The sequence below is a fragment of the Phalacrocorax carbo genome, chromosome 21, assembly GCF_963921805.1.
Source record: "Phalacrocorax carbo chromosome 21, bPhaCar2.1, whole genome shotgun sequence".
Taxonomy (NCBI): Eukaryota; Metazoa; Chordata; class Aves; order Suliformes; family Phalacrocoracidae; genus Phalacrocorax; species Phalacrocorax carbo.
In genome coordinates, this window is record NC_087533.1 from 7,742,203 (window position 1) to 7,756,138 (window position 13,936).

The 13,936-nt window shown below is 54.3% G+C and overlaps 1 protein-coding gene across 7 annotated transcripts in view; it reads right to left on the minus strand.

Annotated features, from left to right (window-relative positions):
• CEP164 (centrosomal protein 164) overlaps positions 1–13,936 on the minus strand; it is a 48,587-nt gene that overhangs the window by 25,640 nt on the left and 9,011 nt on the right. For 3 of the 7 annotated variants that reach the window (XM_064470717.1, XM_064470716.1, XM_064470715.1), the window contains exons 7-12: positions 13,794–13,871; positions 11,042–11,152; positions 6,670–6,753; positions 5,267–5,350; positions 1,884–1,969; positions 101–250 (exon numbers count right to left, since the gene is read on the minus strand). In XM_064470717.1, the coding sequence (XP_064326787.1) occupies positions 101–250; positions 1,884–1,969; positions 5,267–5,350; positions 6,670–6,753; positions 11,042–11,152; positions 13,794–13,871 (593 nt within the window). The remainder of the gene's footprint in view (positions 1–100; positions 251–1,883; positions 1,970–5,266; positions 5,351–6,669; positions 6,754–11,041; positions 11,153–13,793; positions 13,872–13,936) is intronic. The other 4 variants (XM_064470718.1, XM_064470719.1, XM_064470721.1 and 1 more) reach the window with 4 other exon arrangements.

Sequence of the window (13,936 nt, forward strand, 5' to 3'; positions counted from 1 at the left end):
GTGTGCTGACTTCACACGCTAACTTCAAACACCACCAAGGGGAACAAAAGGACAAAAGCTGCTATGCTTACATCACCGGGGACTTAACTGAAGCCCTTACGATTTCTGCGGGGCAGCAAGCTCCTCCGGATTGATTAGGCTATCCGGCGATCCCTCCTCCGGCTCCTGGGCCACAGCTGCCTCCTGATCGGGATTTTCTAAAGCAAAACACTTCTCTTCTGACATTTCGCAAGCACTTTGATCCCTCTCACTTTGCAGCACAAGAAAAAAAGGTAACAGAAGACCGGATTAACAGAGATCAGATTCTCGTGGCTGCTGCAGCTACACAAGACAGAGGAAAGACGGGACGCGCAGCTGATGTAGATGGACACCAAGCCATGCCTGCCAACGGGACCTGTTTGTCCAACGTGGCGCTGCCAAAGGCACGGCCAAGCTCCAAACCGTGGCCGCCACCTCAGGCCCTGCCAGGCTAACAGGCAGCTGAGGAGTTAGTGGGTGTCAGCCTCAAAACACCGAACCCCCTCCCTGGGTTACCCCCCTCTCTTTCCAAGTCCTTGGAGAACTTCCCCAAGATACGTCAGCCCTATCAGCAATACTCTCGCTGTTGTCCAAGTCACTGACGGAAGTATTGGCAGGCATGTTTACATCTACAGCCCTACTTCATCTTGAAGGTACAGAGAAGAGAGACAAGGCAAGCACGAGCTAGCTTTACAGGCAGAGAGGAGGAGAGGATGCACAGCTGGGAAGCAGGTACCAAGTGATAAGGAGACAATTCCTGCAGGCAGAACACATTTTCAGGGACCTTCACATGAACAGCTCCTCTGAAAACAAGGCTGCAAATCCCAAGTGCATGCAGCCAGTCATTAGGATGGACTGCAGCGTCTCCTGTTCACGAGTTTCCCTGGCACAGGCAACAGCTTCTTGGTTCCCAGTGCCCCAGAGTAAATGTAACTCTGTGTGGAGGCTGAGAGTTTTGACACGATTCATCTCTAAGCGCTACGTACTGCAGCTCTCAGAGAGTGAGGAAGGGGCTCGAGAGAGCGCGGGGCTCACTGCTCAGCACAGTATTTCAACTGTTTTAAACGAGTTGCCACAAACAGACTGAAAATAGCTCCCCTAGACAGTCTAGTCCTCACAGTAACCAAGGGTTTGGAAACCAGCATTGCTCTTGGGGTAACACCTGGTGCACTCGAGCAAGTTGTCCACATACCAGGAGAGAAAATAGCTTCACGCTTACACCTGGTCAAGCAGTGACTTGCTCTAGGCCACCTCTATGGAAGGAAGCGGAAGGGAACCGTTCACATTGCAGCGGGACTCCCCTGCCACCAGTAACAGGCACCAGGCTGGCCGCGGGAGCCTTCAGCTCCAGGCTCTGCCCAGTGAAGGGCTGCAGCCTGCCGGCCCAGCGCTGACCGAGACTGGAGGCTGCCTCAGAACCAGGAAGGTCTGTCATCGGGCGATGGCCAGTGGCTAAGTGGTTAAACGCCACCGAGCACACCACACAACGTTACCAGGTTCAGACCATCTTGGCAAGAGCGTGACTTTAAGAGCCTTAGAGGAAAGTCAGAGAGCTGTAAGGGAAACAGAAGCCAGCTCCGCATCTGGGGCAGACTGAGGGAAAAGAAAGGCAGGCAGTTTTGCTGCCTACCCAGCCAGAAGCTGAACCAAAGCTGACATCTGCCCAGACGGTACTAAGGAGGTGGCAGGAGAAGTGAGAGGATTAGTGGGAACGACCCTGCGAGAAGCCGCAGCACCTTGGGGTGCTCTACAGGGGACGCCTGTAGAGGTTACAGTGACCAGAGCAGAGCAGGGGCGGACAAACAGGAAAGTCATCCGGGGCTAGAGCTGTCTACGCCTCCTTTGTTACTCTGTTTGTACCATACCTCTCAGCAGCTTTTGTTCTTTTGCTCTGCTCTTCCTCTATACTGGCTTTGCTTTGGTCTTTTTCCTCTTCTCCCAGCTCCTGGGCCTGCAGGTAAAAGCAAACAGTGTGGAGTTTGCTGGCTCCTTCACCACCAGAGCCTCCCAGGACCTTACAGTGGTTCTGCTGAAGGGCAGTGCCGCTCTGGTCCAGCACATCAGCACCGAACAAACAGCACCCACAGGCTGCTCCAGAATGCCCAGCTGAATGTGCCAGCCTCCTCTTGTGCAGGTAGACAAGGGGCCCAAAAGGTCAGAGGAACGCCTTGCGGGAATGGGTCCAGCAGCACAAGGGAGAGGCCTGGGAGCTCAGCCCTCCAGGCTGTGCTAGGTTACGGTCCGGGAGCTGCTTTTTCAATAGGGAGGATGAGCTCCCTGCCAGCGCTCAGCACTCCGGGCACAGGCTGCATTTTTTCCTGAAGATCATCTTGGATATTACCCAAGTAACACCAAACTCCCTGAAAAGTGTAGGGCAAACAGAAAAGTTTCCTAAAACAAACAGGAACGTCACACACGTGAACGTGAACTAGTGTGCTGCGGCCGTGAAGCAAATCGAGAGGCGTATCGGCTGCGACCGGAACGGCAGCAGGACTTGGTCCTGCCTCCCATCCCGGTCCTCAGGCAGGTCGTGACGAGCAGTATACACGCAGTCGCACCTGCCCAGGGGCTTCTGTCTACGCACGGCAGAACACGTCGGTTTGGGTGCTGCTAAGGAAGCCGGCCCCCTCGGTAACATGCTCTGAGCAACTTCAGTTGGCTTATTTATGACATACTAAATACTTGAAATTTGAACAGCAAATATTTGATTACGAACTAGGCAGCTGCTCCTTCTCCCACCTGCCAGCTCCCAGGCGCCTCTGTCCCCGCAGTAGGCACACACAAACATCCACTGCACAGTTCACCTGGGGAGGAGGAGACCTTCCCTCTTCAAGCTGTCAGCCCTACCTGACAAAGCAGTAAGGGCCCATCCTCCCTGCAGGGGACTCTGGTCCCCAGAAGAGTAGCTCGTTCATAAATTCTTGGGGACCACAGAACCAGCAGGTGAGCTCAGCCCTCGTCGCGCAGGGGCGTACTGTGGAGCAGGGCCAAAATAACACAGAATTAAGCCAGCAGTAATTTACGCAGGCGTTCAGTGGAGCAAACAACAGAAGGATTCCCTGCAAGTGCTGTCACCTTCCATCACATCAGCCTGGTCAGAGCTCTCCCAGGCAGCTCCCCCTCCCAGCCTCCCTCCTGCCCCGGTGTAAATAATGACTTCAATTCCCGAGAACCGAGGAGCTCAGCAAATGTTTCCTGCCTCAAAACGGGCTCTGTCACTGCTGTCTGTGAAAGGAAGGACGCCAGACAAATGGAAAATGAGATCTTGCTGGGAAGAGGGATAGCCAGTCACAGGGCAATGCTGCTGAGCCCACGCATGGCGCCAGTGCTGCGCTCCTGCCCAACGCGCCTTTCCCTCCCCAGAGATCACGGCCTGCAGGAATCCCTGGACACACCTGAGAAGGTGAGGACAGCACCCGCCTGCAGGGAACAAGGGCTCATTTTAAGCCTTATCTGTGAAATTACCAGAGCCTTGCCTCTCCTGTTGCCTCAGCATCCCCAGCAGTCCCAGGACCGCAAGCGGCTTCGTGTTCTGCCCCACCTAAGCGCCAGGCTGCATCCCGTGGAGGCAATCGCGCACTCGCAGCACAAAGCCAGTCTTGTGGCCACAGGAAAGCAGGGCGGCAGGTAATCGGCCATCTCCCCCCTCTGCACAGCACAGTTCCCAGGGGACCTCAGCAGGGGGATCTCCGCGATCTCCAGCACGCGTCAGCTGAGATCGCATGCCTGCTTCCAGCTCCTCACCGCCGCCGCCCGCAGCGCAGCAGCAGTGCCAGCAAAGCAGGACGCCAGCACTTTAAACGCCTGTTAAGCGAAGGGTGAAAGGAGCAGCCTCCCCACTGCCAGCGGAGAAGCCGGGTCTAGCAGGAAGCGGCCCCACGGCCTCTGCAAGCTACTGCGGCTCCTGCCAAAACACGCTAACCAAAACCCTCCAATACTTACACAGCTGACAGAGGCGGCCTTTTTTTAAAACAGACTATTTTGCCAATGTATTCAAAGCAAGGCAAGCTCACTACGTGGAAGTAAGGGCTTTCCCACAAGCTAGAGTCTCATTTCAGACCAGCCTCCGCCTGCTGACACGAAAGAGCAGCCGCAGTCCTGCAGGGAGCACCATTTCAAAGCCACCTCTCTCCTCAAGACAGGGCTGTAATAAACTCCAAACGTGGCTGCTCCGACAAGACATTTGTATGTGCAATGATTGCGCTGCAGCGAGAGGGAGGGGGGGAGAACACAGCAGGCGTATGTTTTGTTTTCCCTTCAGATCTGATTACGCTCATTACTAGGCACAAGAGGACAGGTGTATTCTCCAGACACAACCTTACAAACTGGATTGCTCCTCTCTGCTGGACAGGTGGGGAGTTTGCCACTCGAGCTCTCCTCCAGTGCAGCTGATCTACTCACTTACAATCAGAGCAAGGCTGAGTAACGCCAGCTGGAGCCCGGCCCTGCGCCGCACTGCGCGGCACGCTCTTCCAGCCGACGCACCGACGGGCCGAGCTGGTGCGGGAGAGGGGGAGCTGAGAGGGCTCAACAGGAACGCGGGGCTCAGGGAGCCAACTCGGTAACGTGCTGAGAGGGCAAGGGTCAAACCTCAAGACGCACAGTAATCTCCTTCAGGCAGGATCGCCCGATCTCACCTACATCCTGGGCTAACATGATACAGTAAGCAGGCACGTGCAGGCTTACAAACGCTCCTCCACGTGCCACAGACTCGCTGAAAGGAGCCTATTTCCCCCCCTACATGTAAGCAGGGCAGACAACCAAATGCTTAAAAATAAACTTCCCTATACCAAAGTCTGTCAGAGGGAGTCAACCTCCTTTTCTTCCCGTTTATGCTATTGTGTTCTGTCAAACAAATCCTTTCCATCTGCTCAAGAGAAAGAAAGGACAAATGTACTCACGAAAGAAAAAAGGAAAATAGACTCTGCTTCCCACCATTCCCCAGGAAAGCCATTTATCTTGTATCGGGGCTGGGAAAGCACACACGTGAGCTCGCACACATGCACCCCTCACGCAGAGCGTGTTCTTTGTGTAGCTACCTGCAGGCCATCTCCGCAGCAAAACCAACGCACGAGTAGCGCTGCTCTAATCCCTGCCCCGCCACAGGCCGGGCACTTCACAGGCCACCTCTGCTTGCCTCTGCAAAGCCTTTACGCCAATACCATCACCCTGTGCTCAGTGCACCGCAATACGGTGTTTCACCCTGCCTACCCACAGATCAGTCCCTGATCACGTATATAGCACTCACCTTGCACGTGGGGCTGTCCAAAACAGGAGACAGAACCCCCACATCCAGTACCTGCTCGGAAAGCTCATTCGGGAAACCCAAGTCCTGAAGAAGAAAGCAGAAGAGGATCAGCGTCTGATGAGCGCATGCAGGTTTTACCACAGACCCTGACAGATGAGGCCACAATCCTAATGCGGCCCGGAATCCACACTCACCACCCCACTGACAGCGCGCTTTTTGTAGCGCTAGGTATTTGAACCATTGGAAAGCTTTACAGGACATCGGAAATGGCTACAGGAAGACTCGGGCCCGCACCCAAGCACAGGTCACATCTGTTCTGCAGACAGATGGCTCTGTTAGTGGCTTGAGCCGCAGAGACTTGGGTGTTCTCTCCTTCCCAAGGTGCAGAGGCACAGGCAGGCGAGGAGCTTCGTGCAGAGCTACCTGCTGGGACGATGGCAGACAGGAGCGCTCAGCAAATCAGGAGCCCCTACGGGCTTGGCCACTGGGAACGCGCCACGCAGCAGCTCTCCTCACCGATGGTCCCCGAGGAAACTCTCCCGGTGAGGCCAGGGGACGGCAATGCTCCGGAGGGAGGGCATCGTGGGACTGCGGGGCGGTGAGCTGCCACCCTGCCAGGGCACCTCCCGTGCCACCGGCGGCAGCAGGCAGGGCTGACGCATGGTATATCCAAAGCAAGCAGCAGATCTTCCCCAGCCTCTGCTGCTCCCCTTCCTGACACCGCCGCCAATTTCTGGAGATTTTTTCCTACAGGTCAGCTCCGAGTTGCCCACAAGCTACCCACTCTGCAAGATAGCGCTTGGCTGCGCACCACGGAGCGCGTGTGTCCCTGCGCGCGCATGCCAACAAGCAAGCACTACCAAAGATATTGTCTGAGGCGGCAGCCACTTGCCAACACAGGCTTGTACTAACACCGATATATAACGATACTCTCAGTCATTCGCTGGCCGTGCTGCCTCTGCTCCCACTGGCAGATGGCAATGGCATTTTCCTGTGCAGACGAGGAGATGCTGATGGGCATCTCCCCCCGCCATCTCAGGGCTACCCTCCTGCATCTTCTCCCTCTGGGACCTTCAGGAGCCAGGCCTCCCGGCCATACAGACTCCCCTTAGAAAAAGCTGCCAAGTCCCTTAAAGCATCGTTTTTACACTGCTTATTATTTCTCTTTTTGCAATTATCTGAGTACAGTACCAGCTCTAAGTGACCTACTTTCCCAGGGATATTACCTCACCCACAGCCAGAGCCCGCTACGCGCAGGACGATGTTGCTGGGCTGTGCCACAGCTGTGAGGTCATTGCTCAGCCATTAAGGAATCGGGCAGCTGGACAGCACCAGGTGGGCATAGCATGCCCAGGGGAACATGAAGCCCACACCCGAAGGACGAGGAGCTTTTAGCGACTCACCACAGGCTGAATCAGCTCGTGGTCCGAGCGGTTAGAAGCTTGCGAGTCCTCCCCACAGTCGCTGGCCTCGGATGCCTTTGAAAGCTGAGAGGAGATATGCGTTAGAGCCTGTGCAAGTCTTACCCCTGCAGCTTCACCCAGGCGTTTCCAAAAACATGCCAGCTGATACCGGGAAGACAAATCTGGCCTCTCACGTAGGGCAGAAAGGGTGATTGACTGTCACAGGAAAGACACTAACGATGTGACCCACAAGACACGCACAAAACACCACGTCACAGAAAGGACTGGGGAAGGAGGGCAGGCCACGGGACTGGGGAGGGCAGAGAAGTGCTCTTCGAATATCCCCAACAAAGGGCACTTGCCTACTGTCCTCTGTTCCTTCCGCAAGGATCTCTGCAGCTCTGAGAACCCCCCAGCCCGCCACACAAATGGGTAAAGCCACACAGACCAGTACCACGGTCTTAAAAGGACTTTAGAAGTGCACCCTGCCACACCCAACTGCAGCGAGGACCTCCGTGCTCCCCGCCATCGTGAAACAACACGTAACTGCTCGACGTGAACACCCACGTGGCCCCGCCGACTTCAGCGGAGCTACGCAGATGCGTAAAGCAAGCAGGTAACCGTCTGTAAGAGCAAAGCTTTCACCTTTAAGCTCTTCAGGACACAGCATGTTTTCCAGGCTCAGTTTTGTGGCTTATCATTTCTTAAAGGCATCGCACACCAATGGAACTGGAAAAATCATCAAAATGAGCAGGAAGGAAGGAAGCTACATTGGAAAGAGGGAGTTTTTTCAGCTCTCAGATTCTAACATTTCTGGAAGACACTGAACCAGAGTGGTTAGTGCGCGCCTGTCTGGCACCCCAGTTGCAGGGGCCAGGCCATTACCCCATCCACACCCTGTGACACTCCACGGGTCTCCTGCCAGAGACGAACACGGTCGAAGTTGAGCTGACTGCACTCAGCTGTTGGCCAGGCCTCCCCCTCCCAGAGAGCGCTGGGCAGACTGGAAGGTACTAAGCTTGACGGACTCGAGGCACAGCTCTGGAGCCAGCCCCGAGGCACCATCCTTCCCCGCTCTGACCTCGCACCTCCCTGTCGCGTCCTTGCGCGGAGCTGCAGATATCGCAGCTGGCAGCTCGCTTTACGCTTTTGCCCCATCTCTGCATAAGCTGAGAGAAACAACAGAAGGAGAGAAACAAAGCAGCATGGACAGCTGGGCTTGGTGTGAACTTCATTATGAAGCCTGCTTGCTTAGTACAGATGGCAGCACTGAAAGCTGAGACTTATTTCTCCTACAAGACTCGAAACATGCGTCACAGTTCAGGGTTTTTGCCTGTCGGTTGCTTTGGGCAGCGCTTTGTGCGCGCACAAAAGGACAATTTCCTAGCTCCACACTGAAGACGCCGGTACGGGAATTCAGAGCACTTGTGCCCCCCCCAGGAACACCCTGCTGACTAGGAAAGCTCTTACGCTGACTTAATGCAAAATGAGTAAGTGCTTGAAGAGCTTTCCTGAATCAGGGCCTCACAAAGCAACGGGAACAGCCACAGCAGCTTCCACACCAAACCCAACCCATGCAGGCGGGTCTCTTACTTTGCCAGCATCCAGCCTGCTGTCTGTTTTCAGATCAGCTGCTGCTTCTTCCCTCATTTCATTCACTATCTTTTCATCAACAGACACGGTGTCGACAGTGGCAGCCAGGCTTGCCAGCTGATCTGCCTCAGCAGCTTCAGCAGCTGGAGATGCGGCTCTGGGTTGCCCAGGACCGCTGGGCACGTCTGTCCCTGCTGCGCTCCCTTCCCCTAGAGACTGTGGCAGCTCATCAGCTGCAGAGATGTCACCTTCCACCTCAGCATCTTTCTCGCCCGGTAGTTCATTCTCAGCGAGCTTCCCATCGGATTCCTCCTTGTTCTGGCCAGACAGGCTACTGTCAGCATCTCCAGGAAGGGCTTGAACTGGAGTCGGGGGGCACGCAGCATCAGAATCCAGGGAAGGATCTCGCCCTTCTTCAACGCGTCTTGATTTTAGAGACTCGTTCTAGGCAGCAAGTCAAACACAATTATAGCGATGACATTCTCTACCTCCTCTCCGGGAGGATGCAGGGGTCAGAAATAGCATGGGTTCTGCCACAGCAAGAAGCAAAATCGCAAAGCTTTGGGTGACTTCAAGCCAGTCCCTTTCAAAGACAAGGAACGTCATTAAGATAAAACACACTCATTTCTTGTGCTCAGACTTTTTAAAATCTGTTGCTTTTTCATTCACAGGGTCTCAGTGGATGAGAGTTAGCAGGGGCTGCTGCAGGAGCCGTCGGCCCCTGGGAGCACCCTACGTGCTCTGCTGCATGCCCATTTGTGCTTCCACCTCGGACCCGTTCGGAGATGGAAATTTGCAGGAGACTAATACTGGGCATGTAACTTCTGCCTGAAATTATAACCGGAGGAGAGCATGCAGGATGCAGTCATCCCACCTTCCAGAGGGACAAACCTGAGGGCAGGCACTGATTTAAGCCCCCGCTCTGAGCTCAGAACCAGACCGTGGCTAGCTAACAGACCAGACTGCGAAATGGCAGAACCCACGGGCCTCGGGAAGAACCAATGCCAAATTCTAGCGTAGTCACCCAAAGGTTGGACTGCCTCTCCCAGCAGCGGGGAGGCCCACAGAACTCACATTAAAGAGCGCGATAGCCAGGAGGAAGCAGGAAAAGGTTCCCTCATCAGCATGCAAACAAAACTGCTAGCACGCCCTACTTTCTCGCTGTTTTATTAATGCTGTGGTGTCTTGTCAAACATTAGCTGCATCCTGTGTACAGCGTGTACCATACACAGACCGCATATTTTAACGATGTATTTTTATCAAAGTGCAACTGGAACGCTGTCAGCTTTAAACCCGGAGCTGCGGCAAGCCCACCGAACGTCTCCTAGCACATCGTTTGTCTGAGAGGCTCCTCAGGGCTGAGAGCGCCATCCATCAGACAAGAGAGGAGGGCAGAGAAATCAAACCACTGGGTACTCTCCAAAAAACAGCCATCCAGAGCCTCACCTGCAATCCGCTGAGTAATAAGTGAAAGCTTATGGCCCCTTTCCAGTTCGGCGCCTGGTTAGCAGAGGTTCACAAACGCGCCACTGAATCACGAGCCAGCCACACACGGCCCTGCAAAGGCCTGGACATCATCCTTATTCCAGAACCCAGACAAACGCAAGCAAGTGGCGTTTCTTTAGCGTTACTCCAGGGGAGCAGTGAGTCCTCATTACGCTTCCTTTTGTCTGGGGGTTAGGGCATCTGGAAAGACCGGTCACTAGTTGTGCTCCCTTTTGGCCAGGCTCGTTTCAGAGATCTCCTGAGCACCTCCCTCCGGGACACCTGAGAGTGCCCAAAAACAGATCCGCCAGGCGAGACCGGTCCGGACTCATATGCTTCACAACAGCACGCAGGTATTTCCCTTTGAGGAGCACACACACACAACAGAATATAACAACGTATCCAATAATACTGTGCACACCAAAAGATTTCTCTCCAGGCAAGTTTACCTCAGTTACTAGAATATCCCAGACTAATGTCTTCAGCTGGCAGAATCCTATTTTCAGGACAGATACAGACGAAACTTTGTTAACGTTACACCTTGATGACCACAAGCACAACCCTCCCGAAGAGGGAACTCTGCCAGTCAGACACACAGGCGGAGGAGGAGGGAGGTTCTCCTCATGCAAAAGCAGACCATCGATTATTCTGTGGATTTAGCTGATCTTTTCACAAGCTGCAACACATTTTACCTGCGGCTGAGTGACACGCAGTGATGTGAAATTTCTGCCTATCAAATCAGTACTTCCAGTGACCAGCGTGAGCCTGGAGGAAGGCACATCAATACCAATGGGACCAGCTTTTGGAAAGGCGTCTGATCGGAGATGAGCAGTCAGCGTGGACAGCAGCCGCCAAACCGGAATCCTACTGATCCCAGGAAACAGGATGACTATGCCACCTCTTTGGACTTAAACAGGTTGAAAGTGAGATATTACAACAGGAACTTTCACATTCTTTCTACCGTTAAAAGGAAAAAAAAGAGGAAAAAATCCCTAAGGCGTACAGCAAGCCTCTGAAAGGTGACGTGCTCCCCTTTTGCTCACTGATTTCAGGCTGCTCTCGGCCACAGAAATACCAAGACAGGGTCAGATTTTCCAGACCTCGTCTGGGTAGCATTTGCCCTTGGTTTTTAAGTTTACACCTCTCTCTGTGCACGTAATACTTCTTTAACCAGCAAAACAAACAAACGAAGCAACTATCGGATCCACACCACAACACTAGAAGCTCGGCTACTGCATGCGAAGCTTCAGTGACATCATGCAAGCAGGACCGTGATGTCAGAGCCACTCATCACCTCTCTCAGGCTGCCAGCTTCCTCTGCAGGACTCCTTCGGTGCTGGAGATCACCTTCAGCGACATCAGCTAGCTGGCTGCCACAGTCTTCCTCCTCTGCTTTGCTGTGCTCCTAGTGGGTGGGGTAACACATCCACTAGCAACGCTCCTCACACCGCCTTTCCGAGCCGGTCGGGTCACCCGCCTGTGACAGGTCACCACCCTGCCTATCACCCACTGCATGCGCCCCTGGAGCAGAAAGCTCTCCAACCTATGCTCAGGAGCTCACAGGCCCAGACTCCCCCAAAACCAGACTGTTTATGCCCTGGATGCCTTACTGCTGCTGCTTTTCCTGCTGCCAGCTCACTGAACTTGCTCTTCCACCAGGCTCTTCCCAGCCCAGGACTCCAATGAGCCGTGGCTCACTACAGCAGCTCTCAGCTACGCTCCCCCAGCACAGGAGAGCGCAAGGCTATGAACACAGCAGCCATTCCTCCCCTTCCACTAGTCATCCCTGCGCTGCTATTTTGTGGATGTCTCTGTCTCCTGGGAACCAGCAGCGCTGCTTCTGCACACAGATCTCTGCAGTAACGCACAAGCTGTGTTGCGCACTGTTTGTTTACAGAGACGGCTCCCTTTCACACATCTCCATCTGGGAAAGAAGCCTTGCACGGTAATTTCGCACCACACAAAGGGCCCCCTTGACTCCCAGTGTTTACCCAGAGACTGACCTGTAGAGTGCTAAACCTCCCAAGCTGCAAGTGCTGCATCAGGGCACCACTTCTGCTGCCACGGGACCCTCTCCCCAGGCATGCAGAGATGCTTCCAGATCTCTTCCTCCTCTTGCCCCTTCCAGCAGATTCCCAAAGCCCTTTCGTATTTTAGAGCAGAGCCCCAGACGTCTGCAGCGACTGTGCCATCACAGGAATTCAGAAGGCACGAAAGCTGGGTTCAGGTGAGAGCTAACCCCACGAGTGGCCAAGCAAACCAAGCTGCCCAGAAGTGGCTCTCTTTCCAAGGGTACGTTCCAATTACTATACATCAGCCTCATGCCTCAAGTTTTCCAGCATCTGACCTGGGTTTCATTTCAGTGCCTTTTCCCCAGTTAACTGACTCCAGGAGAGCCCACTGAGGGGAACAGCATTTCTCTCTGTCTCCCCTCCCTCTCCCCAAGACGCTCGTGCCATCTTTGAAGCAGCCTTCGCTCTCACCCAACATCCTTGCGTCTCAGCAAGTCGCCAAAACCACACGCTTATTTTCTTTGAATACACGTATTCTCCCCCGATCCACAGGCTACACAAAGCCAGGTATTTTTCATCTCTTCACCCCGGTACTGCTTAGATTTCCCCCCCTCTAGGGCTTGCTACACAAACCCTTTCCTCCTCTCTGTTTTGTAAGGAAGCTGGAGAGCGGCTTGGGCTGCAGGCTGAGGCTCGCTCATAGGAACGCTTTTCTACTGCCATCTCATGGAAATACACGTGAATTATATTTTCCAGTGGGGCACTAATATCTTATCAGGACTAAGATATCACCCATCCAGGCTAACAGAGCCTGGCTGTTGGGCAGCAATTGCCATTTCATAATAGATTCCTGAAGCCCTGCCGCAGCACTGAGGTGCCAAGACAGCTCTTTGTTCCTGGACACATTAACATGTCGGTGACGAACTGGGCCCCGACAGGCTGCTGGTTGTCTGGAGATGAGATAGTCAGGCCTCTCTTTTTTGCATCCACGCTAGCATAAGCGTTTGCACTTTCTGCCCAGCACTGTGAATGGGTTATCCAGCAAAGTACTTTACAGCTTAATTTTCGTATGCTGTGAAAAGGATAAAGGAAATATTGTAGAACACTTTAAAAGAAATTAATTTGCCTTTCAGTTACTGGAAGAGAATTTTCAAAGCCGTGAGAAAGGATTAATGTCACCGCCAACAGTCGGGCCAAATCACCCAAGCTGCTTGCAACGAACTCCTCATTGTGCCCTTGTCGTCTTAAGCCTGCTCACTGCTAAGGAAGCACAGGCAGAGAGCCCACACCCGCAGGGAAAGCAAAACGTCTGCACAAGGCCACGCGCGCGCCGAACTCGTTGCTGGCCCTCTGTGTCTGAGCCGCGGAATTTATCAGCAGTGCAAGAACAAAGCAGGCCTTGGGCTGCCACAGAGAGGTGGCCACGTGTGGTCCGCGTGGAGGCTTCGAAGGTTCTCGCGGAACTGAGCGACAGTGCAAGGATGGCGCTTCCAGACTACGTTCCCCTCTCCTCTCCCCAGTGCCACCACTGCAACCTCAGCTGAGAATGCGCCTTCACACACTTCTACACACTCTAAAAGGCGATGAGGAAGCAAGCCGTGCCCCTTCCTCAACGAGCCTTCCTCCCACAGCAAGCACAGCGGCACCTCTCCGATCTGAGACCCTCTCCTTTCTGCTGTCCCTTGGAAGAGCTTGCCCATCTCACCCATGTGCCTCTAGGTTTCTCTCTTCGTTCAGAAGGAAGCAGAGCTCCACACTGTGCAAAGATGGTGCCTCCTCAAATCCCACCTACCAAACCGCAAGCATCCTCCTTCAGACACAAACCTGCCTTCGACCCCCACACCGTCCCTGGCAGACCGCATCTGGCTTCTCGCACGCTCCCCCCAGCCCTGCTCCAGGTTGTTCCCGCCCAGAAACGACACACAAAACTCGTCCCTCGGGCACCCCGCCTGCGCTCTCACCCCCCGGCCCCGGCGCCGGCTGGGCAGTGCCGCAGCTCCTCTCCTGCCCGTCTCGCGTCACCCGCGTTCCTACCTCAGAGTCAAAGCTGCCTCCCAGGGCGCTGACATCCATGTGCAGGTTTTTGAACAGTCTTGCTGTCCCATGGAGACTCTAAAGGCAACAGAAAAGGAGACGGCCGACACTGAGTTCTGACCTCTGCAGTCCCGCAGGCCGCG